General features: G+C 32.7%; 1 protein-coding gene across 1 annotated transcript in view; it reads left to right on the forward strand.

Moving 5' to 3' along the window:
• Nucleotides 1-18342, forward strand: part of LOC119836834 — a 77153-nt gene that overhangs the window by 47668 nt on the left and 11143 nt on the right. The window contains exons 2-9 of the mRNA XM_038362311.1: nt 2373-2520; nt 9070-9286; nt 10114-10232; nt 11073-11216; nt 12067-12214; nt 13667-13795; nt 14953-15144; nt 17403-17749. Coding sequence (XP_038218239.1) covers nt 2374-2520; nt 9070-9286; nt 10114-10232; nt 11073-11216; nt 12067-12214; nt 13667-13795; nt 14953-15144; nt 17403-17749 — 1443 coding nt within the window. The 5' untranslated portion in view covers nt 2373. The remainder of the gene's footprint in view (nt 1-2372; nt 2521-9069; nt 9287-10113; nt 10233-11072; nt 11217-12066; nt 12215-13666; nt 13796-14952; nt 15145-17402; nt 17750-18342) is intronic.

An 18342-nucleotide genomic window follows, 5' to 3' on the forward strand; every position in this document is an offset into this window, starting at 1 on the left:
CACTGAAATTTGTAAACAAAATACTACATTCACTACAAGATCTGCACTTAATTTAAATAAAAAAAGACAAACACAAAACAGATTCGTCAATATTAAAAACAAGCCAATGATTCGACATATATTAAGAAAAAGAAGATATCGCAGTCTATCCGTAATAACTAGATATCCAGTTTTTGATATGCTGAAGTAAAATTTCTCTTTTCTATTTTAACATGTTATCATATTTCTTTTTTTATATACTGGTACTTAAGTTTTAGTACTTATTTTGCTATCCCTTCCATATTTTTAACATTCGTTGGATTTTAAGAAAATCTTTTCACCCTGGAGTTACGCATGATGGGAACAACCAGAAAATTATAAGATTACTGGACACAATATTAATCTGTCGCAACACCAATGCCATTTCTGTTTCATGTCATTTGCAATGGAGCTGGTGGATCGCCTGATGAAGCGCTACCACCGCCCATGAACATTTGCAGATGCGTAAGACTTTTTGCAAACCTTGATTGCCGACTTTAAATGGAAAGGAATAAAGGAAGGATTTTCAAGAGGAATAAAGGAAACGACTGGGAAGGATAAGGATACGGCAATCCGAATCCCCCACTCAAATTCACACTTCTTCTCTTAATTAATGGCTGCACTAAATCACCAATTCTATTTTCCGATAAGTCGCTGACATAATTGGATAACCATAATGTAATGTGGTACGTATTGAGCATTCAAATTCGTACAAGGAAGGTAGTTTCAGTAACAGGTGGGCGCAGTAATATAGGTCATATATCAAGATGCAAATCGAAGACAGTTGGGTCGTAGCCCGTCCGTCACCCTATGTTATCAATAGTCCTGCAATTTGCAGTTATTCCCACTGTATATCTAATAGGGGTTATGTTATGAGCATACGTAGGAATACGTAGTTATGATACTTTGTTGAAACACTCACTCTTATGAGTATAAGAGCTCCTGATGTATCTTTTTTTTCTAAGAGTTACATTTGGTACAGTATTTGCAAGAACCATTAAATTAAATAATAAACAATATGATAAATTGATGACAATATGATATTAACTAGCTGCACCCCTTGCCTATATGTTATTCCAGGTGTCCAGCTGTTTACGTACCAAATTTAATTGCAATCGGTTCAGCAGTTTTTGCGTGAAAGAGCAACAAACACACACACATAAAAAAAAACACACATCCTTACACGCTTTCGCATTATTAATATTAGTAGGAAGTAGGATATTATGATAATATCGAAATTAACATGTGACACAGGAATCATTTCACTTAATCATAAATCAATTTTGAAATATCAATCAGTTTAGTATCATTTGGCACACATGTTTAAAAAAAATTCTAAAACATATGTCGCAGAAGTCACTTGGCGCTTGAAAAATTGCAATGAAAAATTACTATGTTAATGATATTTTTTGTATCCTCAACAGAAAGTGTTTATTTTAAATAGAAACCGCCTCTGCTCCTATCGTATACCCCACAGCTCCTTCGTCCGGCCGTCACTCAGTGGAAATATCCCATTATGTCGCAACCACACGCATTGCAGTGGCAATTCTTTTACAAGTACCACATAATATGACCAGAACAGCTTTTGAGATCGCTTTTATTTCAGTCAGCGATGTTTTCTTAGTTTCGTATTGAATTAATGTTTCGGCGGACCTTTTGTTGAGTCACCGTTTTGTGAGGTCGCTGTATTTGAAGGATGTTGATTTTTAGGCTTTTCTCGCTATTGGAATATGTTTTTGTGACGATGTTTCTCTTGTATATGCCGAATAATGAAGAATTATTTTCTATTCTATGGACTCGTTTGTTTGTAATAAGCGAGATTTGAAGATTATCTTCTTATATATAAAACTCTCGTGTCACAATGTTAGATACTTTACTCCTCCGAAACGGATGGACCGATTCAAATGAAATTTTGTGTGTATATCGGGTAGGTCTGAAAATCAGCCAACATCTATTTTTTATAACCCTAAATGGAAAGAATAAGGCAGAACAGCGTTTTCAGCTAATACAGTTACATAATTAAAATGACATTCAATTTACGTGTGTATATTAATCGATAACAATATGATATGATTGATACAAATATGACATACTCATTTATTATGATGAAAGAATTAGCAATTAGGGATTTAATTTTGCGAAAAATGTACGTGGAGTTTAAAGGCAAAGGACTGGTGGACTAGTGCGCCGCCACCAGCGTCGCCCATGACATTTGCCTCTGCAAATGAACCAACCACTTTAATAGACTAGATACTTGCTGAAGCATGCTAGGTTACTATATAAAAAACGTCATTTATTAAGGTAATATATTTAGCATTACTCTTCACAGCTCTAAGTATTGTGTTTGTCCCCAGAATGTGGCTAATGGTCACCTTGGTGTGCCTCATCTCAATCACGGCTGGTGAGTGGCGATGCCCGGAGTTGAGCGCAAGGCCCTCTGCGGAGTGCTCCTGTGACCTACCACATACCCTGCGCTGTGCTGGCGATCATACGGCTTTGCAGGTATATAATTAAATTAAGAATCATAATATTTAAGTATAGCTACTTAAATATTATGCTACTGAGCTCAGGTAGCTTTAAAACAAATTCAACAAAGATTGTGAAAATTCGTTGTGTCGTTCTTGTATTTGAAGTGGTGTCACTAATAGGACTTTCTTTTGTATTAAATATATGTTACGCGTTAAAGATCTGTCTTTGACCGTCCAACGCTCTTAAAGAAAAAAAAAAAACAGCTCGCAACGCGCTGTGATCATAATAAAAGAATCACATAGCGAAATTTGTGTATCGCAAATGTAAAACTTAACTAAAATATCATTAAACTTCACATTTATGTGTATGACTTTTTTACACTATTAATTGTTAAACCTGTCCTAACCCCAAATTCACTTGATTTGTAACATACGTTATAGCGATGCGCCCTAGTGCATATACAAATATCCGTAGTTCTTAGGGATCACATATATATCCAAAAGTCAAATAATTTTTGAATCGGTTGAATAGTTTAGATAAACGCGCGAAACAAACAAACTCTTCAGTTTTATAAATATTATATATGCCCATATCCGCTTCCTTACCCTTCAATCCTGTCTAAATCCTTTCCCAATTTAATGTCGGCAATCCATTTGTAGAGGCCTAAGGTCTGCCAAGGACCTTATGCCTCTCCAAATGTTCATGGGCGGTGGTAGCGCTTACCATCAGGCGTCCCACCAGCTCCATTGCTGATAATGCCATAAAAAAAGTATTGATTTCACCGCAATTTCCGTCGGTGCATCAGCCTTGTTAATGGTTAAAACGCATTTAAAACCTTTTAAAAAGCTTGGATCCGTTATGAATATTTACACCTGCGTCATCATCTGTCAATTACGTGGTGACACGATATAATACAAGGTGCAATGTTGGATTTTACCAGCGAATCTACATAGAAATTATGAAATACGACAGTCTCATATGATGCGCATTTTTTCATACTTGATAGTAGTACTTCTACTCTTTTGAAGTTAAATCACACAGTCACACTAATATATATAATATGAAAGTTTGTTCGTTTGGATGTCTGTCCGTCAATCACGCTGAAAGTAATGAACGGATTTTGATGAAATTTGGTATACAGACAGGATATGAGCTGACTACTAGAATACTTTGTATCCCGATTAATGCTCCCTTGGGGTAAAACACGAATCGTCGAAAAAACAGTAAACGTCTAGTACTGGCAATACACAATTTTATTTAAGGATATTTCATAGTTGTCTAGTACCTATTAACAGACATTATCAATATAAACAGGAACCAGACTATTTTGTACAAAATTTTAGTTAAACAACAAAATAACAAAGTTTAAAAAAATATTTTATTTAAAGGTGAAAGTGTCGTTATGCAATGTTATAGACCGCAAAACAATGTTAAGTAATTTTTTTCTATTTGTCTTTTTGTATGTGCGTCAGACATGTAAAAACCATTGAGCATATTATGACAATAAGCAATAAACAGGTTGTATGTGTCATTAACAACTTTCATTTAATATATATCAAATTAATATACATTATTATGAAATTTATATTCTTGTGTTTTGTGAGAGTTTCACCACGTGTATGTCTCGGCCCTCAGGGGATCTTAAAGTTACTGAAATTAAACGAAACTTCTATAACTTTTCAGTCGGTGACTTTGCTTGTTTTTATGCTAACATTATAGAAATATTAGATAAAGAATAATACGTATAAAAGTATGATGAAGGGCATGTGATATGTTGTGTTGGTCAGAATAATGTTAATGCAGTAATCGTCCAGATTTTAAATAAATTCGCTAAATAAAAACTTCTGGTGAGCTGTATTTTGTATACAGCTTTATTAAATTGTAGTGAAGGCGTGAAACGTCGATTTGTGTTGATTTTTCGTCGTACCGGCTGAAGTTGTAAAGGTCAAAAGGTCACGAAATCAGTTTATTGCAAATATCTTGCTACTTATTGCTCTGGTCAATCGTAAAAAAATCAAAGGAGAATCGTAAAATTTTCTGTAAAAATGTTAGTTTTTACATATGCATAATGTTAGTTTTTTGAATAATTAACCATTTTCGGAGTAGACCATTAAGAAATCGCCTAGAATGCATACACATACGTAAGCTGTATTTATTTTTATTTATGATTTATAAATGTCTAATGACATCAAGAGATTTTAGAACTTATTAAAATGTAAGTACTACCTATTTATTAAGTCATACGGATACGGTTATATATACGATACGATTGATTGGGTTTCGAAATTCGAAGAACTTGTTTTCTAAGATGAAAAATAATAGCACAAAAATAAATGTTTCTAAAACATCCAACATATTGTATAATATTGTACATGATTCAGCCAGTTTATAAACTTAATAACTTTCTGATAAAATCACAGCTTGTTTAACACTTTTTAACTCCATTAATCACATATGTCTAATTTTAACTGACAGGCTAAAGATCCTATCCAGAATTACGATAGGAGTACTAATGTGATATTAACAAATGAAAATCATTTCTGGATGAGAATAAATACACGATTTCGCGCCATTATTACTTCTTCTTTCATAAACGATATCTCATAACCCATCACTGATGTTTACGAACGACGAGGTAAATAAATATGAGGCCGTGTCTGATAGCGTAAGAGATTCTTATTTATATTACGATTAAATATTTTATATATCTTGTATGATAACATAGTTTCTATAAAATCAATAACGCAATAAACATTTAGAATATGAGATAGTCTTTCGAATTCTTCGACAGTATTATTTATAAGACAGTAACCAATTATTTTATTAAGCAACGAAATAAGAAGAAAATTATTAAAAGCATAAAGACTGATCCATTTCCTAATTGTAACTAATACATACAACTGGAACAAAAATTTGCATGTCTCTTCTTCACACCTAAACCAAGTAACCACTTTGGTATAAAGATAATTTGAGACCCGCAATAGGACATAGGACAGTTTTTATTACGAAAATCCCACGGGAAGAGGAACTGTGCATGAAGTACCCTAAGAATGAATATATTTTTACCATGCGGGCGAAACCGAGGGCGGAAAACTAGCTCTTTGTAGTACTAGTACAAAAGGGGAAGTACAAGATATGATACTTTCTGATGGTAGATATATTATGTATTTTTCTTGATAACAATGAACGTACTGTTTAGGTAAATATACAACTCCTTTACTACAATAGCCGCAAAAGAGGGAAACCAAACACATTTCTATTACTGACCGCAAACATTTGAGTGATATTTTTTTGTGACAACACAGAAATTGTGCCTAAGGTTTGAGCAGTGATCGATGTCCATATTCGATATAATGATGATCTAATACATTTAATCCACCTACGAAACGGTATATCCTTTTCTGATGAAACGCTTAAAAAATGATTTGGGACAGACAATGAAATTATTCGGGGTATAAACATATAGTACCTGGATGACCGAGCTTTGCTCGGTATTTTTTTTTTGTTTTTTTTATAAATTGTGTTTTTGGAAATTATATTTAAGTACGAATTACATACTAATAAAATGATGAAATATGAATAATATTTTTCGATCTTACCGACAGAAACGCCTCCTATTTGTTAAAAAAGTAAGTTTAAGTCGATAAAACACGAATAAAACACAAATATGATATTTTCTAAAAAAGATTCTTGGAGCCGATTCCCAGATTCCAAATGAATTGCTCGTTTAAAGATATAAGATAATATCTCTATGGTAGTTATTATATTTAAAATACGTACATTATATCCTTTGAGTTATTTATTTTACGACTAGCGGTGCGCTCGTGGTACATATAGCCTATAGCTAACCTCAATAAATGAGCTATCTAACACTGAAATAATTTTTCAAATCGGACTAGTACTTCCTGAGATTAGTGCGTTCCAACAAATAAACTCTTCAGCTTTATAACATTAGTATAGATTTATCCCAGTTTGATTTCATATTGGTTGTAAGCAATAGATTTATTATGAGTAACATTTAAATTTATCTTACAAATTGATATCCGAAACCCAATATTTTCGTAAAATCGGATGTAGGATAGGATATTGAATTTAGAATTTGTCAATTCTTTATTCTATTCCAACCAATGATTTTTGCATTAATCAACAAATAACATAACTGTTAACGGAGCGAAATTATATCCTTCGCACGCGCTAAATTCAGAGTAGTTTAATAGATATTATTGTTCATATAAAAATCGCATCATGGTCCGTTGTGTAGTTTTAAAGATTAAGTATACGTAGGGACAGGGAAAGCGACTTTGTTTTATACTATGTAGTGATGTGATGAATAGAGACAATGCGATTTAGGAAAGTTCAGGGTCATAACTTTGAGCTCCCACAAAAATGAGTCTTTTAAATATGATGACAGTTTTAAAGATTGAAAATCTGCCGTTCGTTAGCAAAACAAAAATATAGAAACATTTAAAACACAAGTAACTTACAGTAATTTTCTTCAAAGGGACCACAAATTGGAAATTCCTTTTTAATTTGTGAATTTAATGAGAAATCTTTCAATACTGCTCCAAAGACTAAAGCGTAAAAATATGAATTGAACATGACAATGGACGGAAAATTGAATTCGCAAAGATCAAAAGATCTATTAAGAGATGTGCGAATATGCGCTTATTCGGTTTTCATTATTAATTTTTATTTGAGCTGAGATTATAAGTCTTTACTGCTGCAATCCTTTTTGCAGTTTAATTAAAAAAGAGAAGATTTAAATAATACTGGAACGTGGAGATGAATTTAATAGAATTTTCATAGATGAAACAATATGATGTGAACAAAGATAGCGTTAGCAGGAAGTAGTTCTTATATTCATTTTCGTTTTAGCCATTTTCGACAACAAAAATCATTTTAGTTTATAAAAATATCGTTCAATAGGCAAATGGTATTGTCAAGGTGCTAATTGCTAGGAAGCTTTTCCATTCTTTTAACCGGGGAAATTATTTTATTAAAAATTTACATTTATATGTGTATGTATATAAAAAAATCTAAAATGCAATTACGACTTCAACGTTTAATAACATTAAAAAGTAACATGGAATGTGTTTGTGAAAAGCAAGTTTCGTTACCCTTCCGAATCTTTTGTTATTTACCACCACCAATCCACTTCTTATCCCTTATTAAGTAAAATTGGCAATCCAATTGAATGCATATAGCCTGTGCAGCTATTTATGGGCGGTGCTGATCTCTTACCCTCAGGTGACCCACCAGCTCATTTGCCTAATATAACAAGAAAAAAAATAGTTATCTATTTATTATATAAATAGCAGTATTCTACGTACTTTATACTCTTTCAAGGAGTATTCTAGTCATAGAGTAACAATCGTTTAGAAGAACTTAAGATTCAACTACTTTGTACAAGACGGATTTCGTAAAGAACCCATTACAGCACTAGAGAATTAAATAGAAATCGAGAATTCAGCACTACAATACAAAGCAGTAGTTAGTTAATACCTTTTTAATACATATTCAATCAAGTTCCATTTAGTCCACGATCCTTTAAAACTACGTCAAACAGGCATTGGACAAATTTGTTTCAGTTCAAATAAATTGAATGATTGGTATCGAATTCATTCGTAGAATTAAATCGTTGAGCTAGAAGGGCAATTTGTACGAGTCTCGCTTAGTTTGTGTTACTCAAGCAAACGTAAAATTTAATTAATGTTTTGCTTTCTCTAAACATAAAGCTGCGCCATTCATAAGATTGTTACATGTTTTTCAAAGTTTCGATTATTTCAAATTACATTTTTGTTGTTCTTTGATACAAAGAGACTTGTTTGGTATTTCGATAGTTGTATTAATTATATATAGATTCGTTTTGGTATATATATCAGCTTTCAGTAGTCATTTCTTTCTTTCAATCAAGAATACTATTACTTTTCTAGTATATTTCTCTGTATATCTGGTCCCTTTTCACGTATAAATTTTTATGAGGCTCAACGTAATAAATGTGTAATAATTACATCATCAAGCATTAATTCTAGTCATTATTTCAGTAATAACCAATTAAGTATTTCATTAAATGGCTAAATTATTTGTATTGTACCATGCCACAGTTTGTGTATGTGTAGTGATTTGATTGTTAATCTGTGTTGCAATTAATAAATTCGTTAATATTTTGAATAATTAGGCTGTTTGCTAAATAATATGGTATAATATAAACGTGATAATGTGATAGAAATGTTATTTAATGCTTGCTTGGAGAATTTCATTTGCAAAATTATTCGCAGCAGTTTTATGGATTAGGACATGTTTTGTTTTATCTAAACTAATATTATAAAGAGAAAACATTAGTGTTGTTTATTCATTTATTTATTTTCACTTTATTGTGCTGGCATACATAACGCATCTTTTAAACAAATGTTTTAAAACTAAACGAGCACAGCGGGCGGCCTTATCACTAAAGAGTGATCTCCAGGTAACCAACTGTGAAAAAGTAATATATAAAGGTTGTTCTTTGTATGTATTACAAACATACAGTTTTAACGCAAAAACTACTGGATTTTTAAATTATTTATTGTATATTCTTTACAGATAATCGGCCGCCACCTACGAGAACAACGGTCACGGAATAAGAACACAGCAGTATCGCTTTTGGACTGCGCTCTCCGAGGTGTGACGTCATTACCCTCTGCGTCCATATCTGAGCTGGCTGGGGTTGGGCTGCATGGTTTGGTTATATCATCTGGGGATATAAAGAGGGTGCAGCAGGGCGCGTTCACTAGTATTGCGTCTACGCTGCTGGCGCTGGGTTAGTATCGTGAAGAAAAGTCTATTTTGTAGTAGTGTATGTTTGACTAGTTTTAACCCGTGGTTTCACTTGCATGGTAGATTTATTACCTACATTATATAATCTATCTAAATTATACTAGGATAGTTTTATTAGGATGGTATAGGATATATTATATTAGGATAGTTTTGTCAGTGGGTTTATTTGGTTCCCTGATAAAAATCATTTATGCTAAAATAAATTATTATTACTCGTATGAACTTCGTTAAGTAGTATCTTTTTTTAACACCCCTTTATAATCTTTACCCGTATGTTTGTAACCGATTTCTTGAGATTCGGTACCACTTGAAAGGGACAGATTTAATTCAAACTTAGTGCAGTTATCATGGATCGCCTATAATAAAGTAATTTCATTTATCTCATTAATTTGACTAGGATTGCCAGGAAAAGTTTTTACGTGTACTCTGTATATTCTACTATCCTTCCTACTAATATCATAACCGCGAAAGTTAGTAAGTGTGTGTGTGTTTGTTACTCTTTCACGCATAAACTGCTGAACCGATTGCAATGAAATTTGGTACGTAGAGAGCTGGACAACTGGAATAACATAAAGGCAACTTTTTATCCCGATATTCCTACGGGATATGGACTTATGCGGAAGAAACCGCGGGGCGGAGCTAGTACTCTGTATATTTATCGGTTTAGTTGATTCCAGCATTAAAGTGCCTTTAATTTTTTACTTTTTTTTATTATTTTTATTATTATGTGCTAACTGAACAAGATTGACTAACATCCAAACTTATAATTACTTTGAAAACAAAAACAAAGAAGTAATCTTTTTTTTCTAGGTCTTCCGAATAATCAGCTACCAGCAGTGCCGACAGAAGCCCTATCGAAGCTATCCTATTTGGATCGATTGGATCTTTCCAATAACAAAATCCACTCATTAGATGCAAATTCTTTTAAGGTAAAAGACTTATTTTTAAAGTTAAGTTTATCCATAGAACGTATCAATTAATTTTTAAATTATCAATGAAAAAATGATCAAAGAACCACTTAATTCCTGTAGATTAAATCGTGTTATATAGTTTAATAACACGTTTATATCTCTATAAGTGAAAAAAGTGAAGTCCCGTGTCCCCTAGTGGGGTATGGGGCAGATGATGCACATCCGTTTCACTGATCGATTCTCTTAGGGACAAGTAGGTGATCAGCCTTCTGTGTCCTGCCAGACCGTGACATTATTTTTTTGTTGTGCGTCCCCACCGGGAATTGAACCCAGGACCCCTCGGTTCTACGCTCACGCGTTAACCACTGTACCAAGGAGGCGCTCAAATTATATCTGTATGATTATATCTCTATGCTTTGTTAAATTACGACTCAATGTACTAACATCGACCGACTCCTGTGCTTAGTTGGTACACAAGAGAACGTAAGCGTCTGCGAAAGCGAGACGTTCAGGGTTCGATTCCCGGTGGGGAATCACAAAGAAAAAGCGTCAGTCTGGCAGAACACACCTCAATGATCACCAACTAGTCCGTAAAGACATTCTCTTTAGGACAGTATAAAATAATCTAAATAGTTTTATGATAATAAATAATAATAATATAACAGCGGAACAGCTATTTAATATACATTAACAAATTGATAAGAAAATTCTCAAGTTTAATAAATGTAATCATAAGTACAACCCCAAAGTACAGAAAATATATATTTCCATTCCATTATTATTCCATTATGTGTAAGTGATGTAATAAATAAATAAAATTTACAGAAATTTCTAGAACTTTAAGATTATATGTTCCAGGGCATACAAAATCTAACGTACTTGGATATAAGTGACAACCAGCTAACAAGTATTTCCCCTGAAGCCTTTGAGCCATTAATAAAACTATCAGTTTTGAGGTTAAGAGGCAACCTTCTAAAGGTCGCCGCTTTGTCGTCTTTGAAGGTAAGCAATTTTAATGGAAATATAATTTCATACAAATTTGTATAGGTAGATAAGCTTCTTAACAAAAATGAATTATGGGTGACATTTTAAAGGTTTGTTTAATAAAAATTGGTAAATATTTAATTTCAAATAACAATAGAGAAATATATATACGGTTAGATATCGAAATTTCTAACAAAAGACAAACAAAGGGTAGACTAGACATTATACCCTCATTTTAAACTCCTATTCAATATTCTAATAAGTCAGTAAATTATGTACATCATTTTGAAAAATAAACTTTGTTTTTTTTACTTTGAATATCCATAATTTTTAACCGCATACATTTCCAATACAATTAATAAATATGCGAATTTCATTCACGTCTTGCCCCATTCTGGAGGTTCCAGTATAGTGATCAAACCATATATCGAAGCTAATCCTACCTGCATGTACTCTTGAATAATGTATGAGCCCCTCAAATACTCTTGAAGTAAGGCAAAGGCAGTGCTTTGTATGAAGATTGAACAACAAGTTTCTTGATATTAGGTGCTCTTCTAGATGACTCATGTTTTCCTAGTACATAGCAACTATATTGTACGTTATATCACGGATTACAATATAAGTGCCGATGATTTTTTTCCATATTTTTGAATACGTAATACGTTATTACGTTTCTATTAAATAATTTCATTTAATAACTATAAAAACAATATACATAATACCAATTTTAGGTATACAGGCTTTACTTATATTCTTTTATGTACCTAAATTAACATATTAATATAACATATAACGTATTCATTTTTCTCAATAATCCACAACTATGTAATAAGCTTTCGAAGCCATACTAAAGTTAACCCTTCCTCAGGGAGCAAAATCGCTAAAAGAGTTGGACGTGTCAAGTAACGCGCTAGAAGGGCCCGTGGGACCGACAACTTTGCCGACTCTATGGGTCTTGGAGACCCTGCACCTGGCCGACAATACCTTCGCTAGTATACGGCGTGGCGCACTGGCTGGTACGTTCCAAATTTTTTTCTATTATTCATGTTCAAACGAAACTCTTTAGAAAAACTTTAGAAACTCTTTGGTGGTTAACCCGGGCAGAGAAGAGATATATAAGAAAGAGGGGGAGAGGAAAGGTCGCGTCTGATAGGATAGAAATCCTGTGATCAATCTATTAATAAACTAAAAAGCGTCTTCTACGTTGGTAAGAAGTTTAGAATAGGCCCAGAGCAATAATAAATGGCTCGGACTGGTGGAACATATAAAACTTTTCAGTGACTTGTTCTTAAATAAATTATATCGATGATTGAAACAGATATAAAATATATCTACTTCTTACTCCATGTGGACCTTTTGATTTAGATGTCATAATTTGTGCCAGTGATTAATTACTTTAGCGCGCAGACACATTGACAGATTATTATGTTTTTGTTTCGATTACTGTACTTGTTTATTTATTTGGAATTTGTTAGCATTAAATATTATTTCTTTTTTAAATAATTTACTGTAATATACTGTACATTAAAATGTGTGTATGTATGTATAATAATGAATTTTTAAAGTCTCGGATGGGATACCCACTGGATATTTCTAGAATATTCTAAGCTGCATCCAGAATTAGTTATATGAACATTAATCAAATTCTAGAGTGAGTCTTGAAGTTGAATGTACTGTAACTTTGTCCTTGTTTTTGTTACAAATTGATTTATATATTAGATACTATATAATGCGACTAAATTAACATTTAACTAATTTATATTGTAATGAATGTGAAAATAAGATACGCGATGTTCTATGAATAAATCTTGAGGATAGGAACGGTCATTGAAAAGTCATTTATGCATATACCTATAGATATGTAGTAATATTCTGTGTCCATTATATTGTGGCTGTTTTATTGTCAATATGAAAGTTACAGAGTTTTGAATTCAACCTTAAAAAAAGTTTGTTTGCTGTAGCTTTATATATTATTTCTATTTTTAAGACTTTAAACAAATTGATCTTAAGAAGTGTCCAATTCGTACCTTGACCAGCTAGCGTACTTACAGACTTATCTCAGTAATGGAATTCGTTGTAATATTTACAGCAATTTATGTACAATTTCACCCTATCTATCTCGGCATCGTTGTTATATGTTTCTTATGAGATTTAATGAAAATTTTCAAAATAATGTTTAGAGTTATGTTTAATACATTTGAAATTGTTTGAGGAATCTTTGGAACAATTTAATCGATTTTTAAAGGTACCTTTTTCACAATGTTGTCAATTTAAAGTTAATATATTCTATGGAACTAATAGGATCGATTTTGAAAATTCTCTCATCCAATTACATAGCCTACTAATTAGGTAGGTAAGTCATTTGAGCATTAGTTTTTTTTCTTACATGGAAAAACTATACAGGAGATAGTTAGTATCTATAAAAATAGTGACATATTTCGTATTCTTACTGTATTTTCCACATTCAGGTTTAGCAAATCTGACACAACTGAATCTGCACAATAATCAAATAGACGTATTGGAAGACTACGCGTTTCGACATTTGACGAATTTGTCTCACTTGGATCTGTCGCATAATGAAATCGTTTCTGTTTCAGGTGGGTTATTTATTTTTTTTATCTCTTCCACTTAATTTTTTCTTATCTAGGTTACTACAAGTTTCTATTGAATTTTTAATTCTGAATATAATAAACGAACGTATAAGTATTTGCGATATTTATAATTTAGCGTTGTTATAAAGTTAATTAAATGTAATCGAGTATTTTTGTATCGCACTATAAATTTGGACTGAAATGAAGAAGCGCGTTGGTGCAATTTATGAAAAAATAAAACAGCAATTAAAACATTTGAAAATAACATTTGCGAAAGAGCAATTTACATCAAATATCTGATTCTCGGAAATCCAGAACCCGGTAACTGGCTAACTCAATTTTATATTTCTATGAAATCCTTGCCCGGTTCTTTTCCCTTGAAATTGATATTCAAGATATTTCGTAATATAGAACCTAAATCTGATTAAGTCCAAGACTTTATTGTGATATTACAACCCGTTTGTCGGAAGTCGCGACGATTCAATTTCCGATATAAAAGTGGATGGCTCCGAACAAATAGGTGTTTCGTAAATGAGGTTTTTAATACACGCGTTTATTAAATGAATGTTAATTGGGAAGCGTATGTTTTATCGTTTTATATCAGTATTGGTATGAAGGGTATCGTTTGTTTATGAAAAGGATAAAATTTCGATTTCGAATATTTTAATTTGTTAATAGCGTGCGTTCGTTAATTTGAATTTTGCTTAATGATAGAACGTGGTATTTATTTTAGAATGAATGTAGCAAAAAATGTACAGGATTATTGTTTGTTTTTACACTGTGTTCCCTATATCTTGTAAGGCTAGTTTTACTCGTATTTTAGTTTGTAGCTTTTTTGTAAATGTTTTATTGGTCGATGTTTATTTTATAAAGTAATGTTATAAGGCTAAAGAGTGATGAGTGAGGCTCCACCATCTACACATCATTTCCACCGACTTTCTTTCACCGTTTGATAGGTACATGATCCATGAGTGATATAGGCTATATACGTGCCAAGGGTGAAGCCAGGGTGGACCACTAGTATTTTATAATATCATATTCTATCCTTAACACTATATTGTATTTCTTGTGTTGCTTCTAAGAACCGATCTAGCTGTAGCTATGATCTTAGAGAAATAATTAACATAAAGCTAAGTACATACTAAAACAAACTTTGCTTGCAGGAGCGTCACTAGCGCAGTTGACGAATTTAGTGCATCTCGATCTATCTCACAACTTTCTCCGTTCTCTCTCCGCCGAGCCACTGAAATCTCTCCGTCATCTCTCCGAGCTGTTGCTGCATGACAATGACATATCGATCATAGAAGACGGTGCGCTCGCTCTGCATAAAGATTTGAGCCGGTTTACGATTGAAGGTAAGATTTTAATTATAAGAATAAGAAGATCTCTCTGGGAGATACGTCAAAATAAAGCATTAAGAGGATAACAAAATTAACGACAGCTTCGAAAATAGACTTAAATCATATAGTTATGTAAAATCACCTCATCTCACATTTAAATCCATTACAATGCAAGAAATGTATCGCACATTCCAACTACGCGCGGCATCTTTTATTCCAAGCTTGGATGAAAAGAAATTCAGCCCTATTTGCATAATTACGCTGACAGGGTTGACACCTTGATGTTTTTATTTTTCTCGGGAATCTCTTTAATCTTTCTGTCATATCCTTGGTATACAATAAGTCTATGAATGAAGATAACGCGCACAATGATACTGCTACACTATTGTATATAATGACGATACAATGACATGCATCTTATAATGTACACACGAAAGTGAAGGATGCAAAATTGGCCTAAAATTTGTACGCAGTTATTCCTAGAAGGTGAACTGATTTGAAGAAATCGTGTTTACTCTCTATAAACAAGATTACTATGTGTTTCAATTTGAAGCCCAAAATGATAAGTAGTTTTTTAAAGGTGTTGTGTAATCTTCACTTTGTAAATGTATATTAACAAAACTTGTAAAAGTAAATATGTACATAAATTCTCCTTGGTAAGTATTATTCGTTTTATAAAAGATTTCGTTGAGATGCGACCAATGTTTAAGTATTCCAAGTGATATAAATTACACACTCAAATCATATTTTGTACAAACCCACGATCAGAGAACATAAAAGTGTATAGTTTGTGAATATCGGTAGTAGCAATCTGGCACCAAAATTTATTTATTTTTATATTATATCATCAATCACTCTTTGTTAAGCTATAGTTTCACCCGACTCTTACCAGGATAATTACTAGAACAACAAACATACATAGTATTTTGTTGTGTTTGATTTTACGCGAGTATTATACATTTAGAAATTAAAGAGTTTTTTGGGAGACTCCCTGTGACCATGCTCGCTGTAAAGTGTTCGAAACGTCGGGTTAATAGTATAATGAATAAATCGCGTAAATCCGTAAAAAAGTCTTTAATTTCTAAACAAACATACAGTCTTAATATCACTCACACAGAATACATTATTCTCGAGTAAATTGTGCCTTACTACTTGTAAAATAAAGTTTAAAATTTGTTTTTCAACCAGCGAGCCAGAAAACGAAGAAGGTTCACAATTTGACAGTATTTCGATTCGGTTTTAAACTGATTGATGCGATTCCGTTTGCGTTTAATAGGGAATAGGTTTGAATTGTTTTTGAATTTGAAGTCGTACCTCACCCACAGGAAGGAATTAGGAATTATTATAGAAAGGAATTATTGATAACTAATTGCGCCCTGCGGTTTCACCCGCGTAAGTGCGTATCCCGTAAGAATATCGGGATAAAAAGTTGCCTATATGTTAAAAATATTTCCAAATTTCATTACAATCGGTTTAGTAGTTTTTGCGTGAAAGAGCAACAAACACACACACATCTTTACAAACTTTCGAATTTATAATATTAGTAGGATAATTGGAAGGATATTACTGCAGATTTTCATATTCGCTCGCTATTCTCTAAAGCAGTATGTCCGTCACTGGTCATTGTGCGTCGGTATGTCAAACCCTTTGTTGGGACGTCGGAATAACACCCTGTTATTACCATGACTCTTGTTATCTGCTGTAACTTATGGGTTTGCTTATTGTTAGTGCGTTATTTGAGATGTTTTTTATGAGATTCGAGCTAAAGAAACATTATGGCGCATAAAAATAATTTATTACATAAAGTCTTGATGTAGAGATACGGATGATAATTATATGGAATGATTTGTTTTGTTTTCTCGTGAAAGTTTTTTAGAACATAACACATTGTGACATTAAATCTCTTCATAAATATAATGGCAAAAACATCGATTATGTTTAAATGTTATTTAAGTCACTTTAACCCTATTTCATTTCACTACAATCGAGAACAGCGAAAGACAATACTTATACCGGACGGAAAAATACAATTATATTCACTCATTGAGTTGATTATCTCTGGAAAGCACTCGATTTTTAAACACAGTACAATTCACGGATATTTCCAACTTTCCATTCACAATTACTGAAGCCTTCATTAAAATGCCGATGAAATCACATCGTTTCAGAACAAAAAGCAAAAAGTTCGCTACAATCGTTTGATGATCGTTAATTTTAATTCCAACCCATTTATACTCTCGAACTCATAAAGATAAATTCGTTCTCTTTCGCAGATAATCCGCTTAATTGCGATTGCTTAATGGCCGGCTTTGCGAGGTGGTTAAGGGAAGCAAAAAATGTGTCTCAATCTGATAAATCCGCTGTTGTCTGCGCGACTCCACCCCACTTAGAAGGTGCGTTGCTGTCTCGTCTGTCCAAGAACAAGCTCTGCGATGATTTCGACCACGTTGACCCTAAAGTGGACGAACTTTACGACTACAGTAAGGTTATGGAAAACGCCATAGATGCGGATAAGGATGATCAAGCGTATGGTGATAAAAGAGACGGTTTGGATGACGATATGTACGACGAAGAGATAGACGTGCCCGGCGAAGAGGATTTGCCGATATCAAAATCAAAGGTAAGGATGCGACTTTCTATAGGAAAATATATCACAAATTATTCTTAATAAGTGGTATTTCAGTACTGATCTAGAAATAGCCCTTCATAATTTAATCCTTTGATATAAATCTAATTTAAAAAGTTGAGGTTCTATTTGTATTACTGGTGAAATGTATACTGAATATTTTTGTGTTAAATTTAATTTTCTTTTAAAATATATTTTGGCTTGCTATTACTCGTGGGATCATGGAAACTGAACTATGGCTGACCGAATAAAAAATTATGAGTACACGTTTATATGGTAAAAACTGTATGTTTATCTCACTGTTGGTTTTAAAATTGGTAAAAATAATATGACATTATTATTCAAGGATGAAAATTTTTGCAACTGGTCATAATGTTGATTTTATATTCGAGTAAATATAATAAAAGTATGCGTGCCGAAGTGTAGGATAAATGTTGGTTTGTGTAAATATTTGTTCAGAAATTTCCGTACATTTTTATCAAGCGAAAATGTATGTATAGTAAATGTATGTAATTTAGGAGTAGTTTTTGATGGAGGCCTTAATTTCGAGAAGCATGTCAGTGAAATGGTTAGTAATTGCTTTTTCC

The sequence above is a fragment of the Zerene cesonia genome, chromosome 25 (genome assembly GCF_012273895.1).
Source record: "Zerene cesonia ecotype Mississippi chromosome 25, Zerene_cesonia_1.1, whole genome shotgun sequence".
Classification (NCBI taxonomy): domain Eukaryota; kingdom Metazoa; phylum Arthropoda; class Insecta; order Lepidoptera; family Pieridae; genus Zerene; species Zerene cesonia.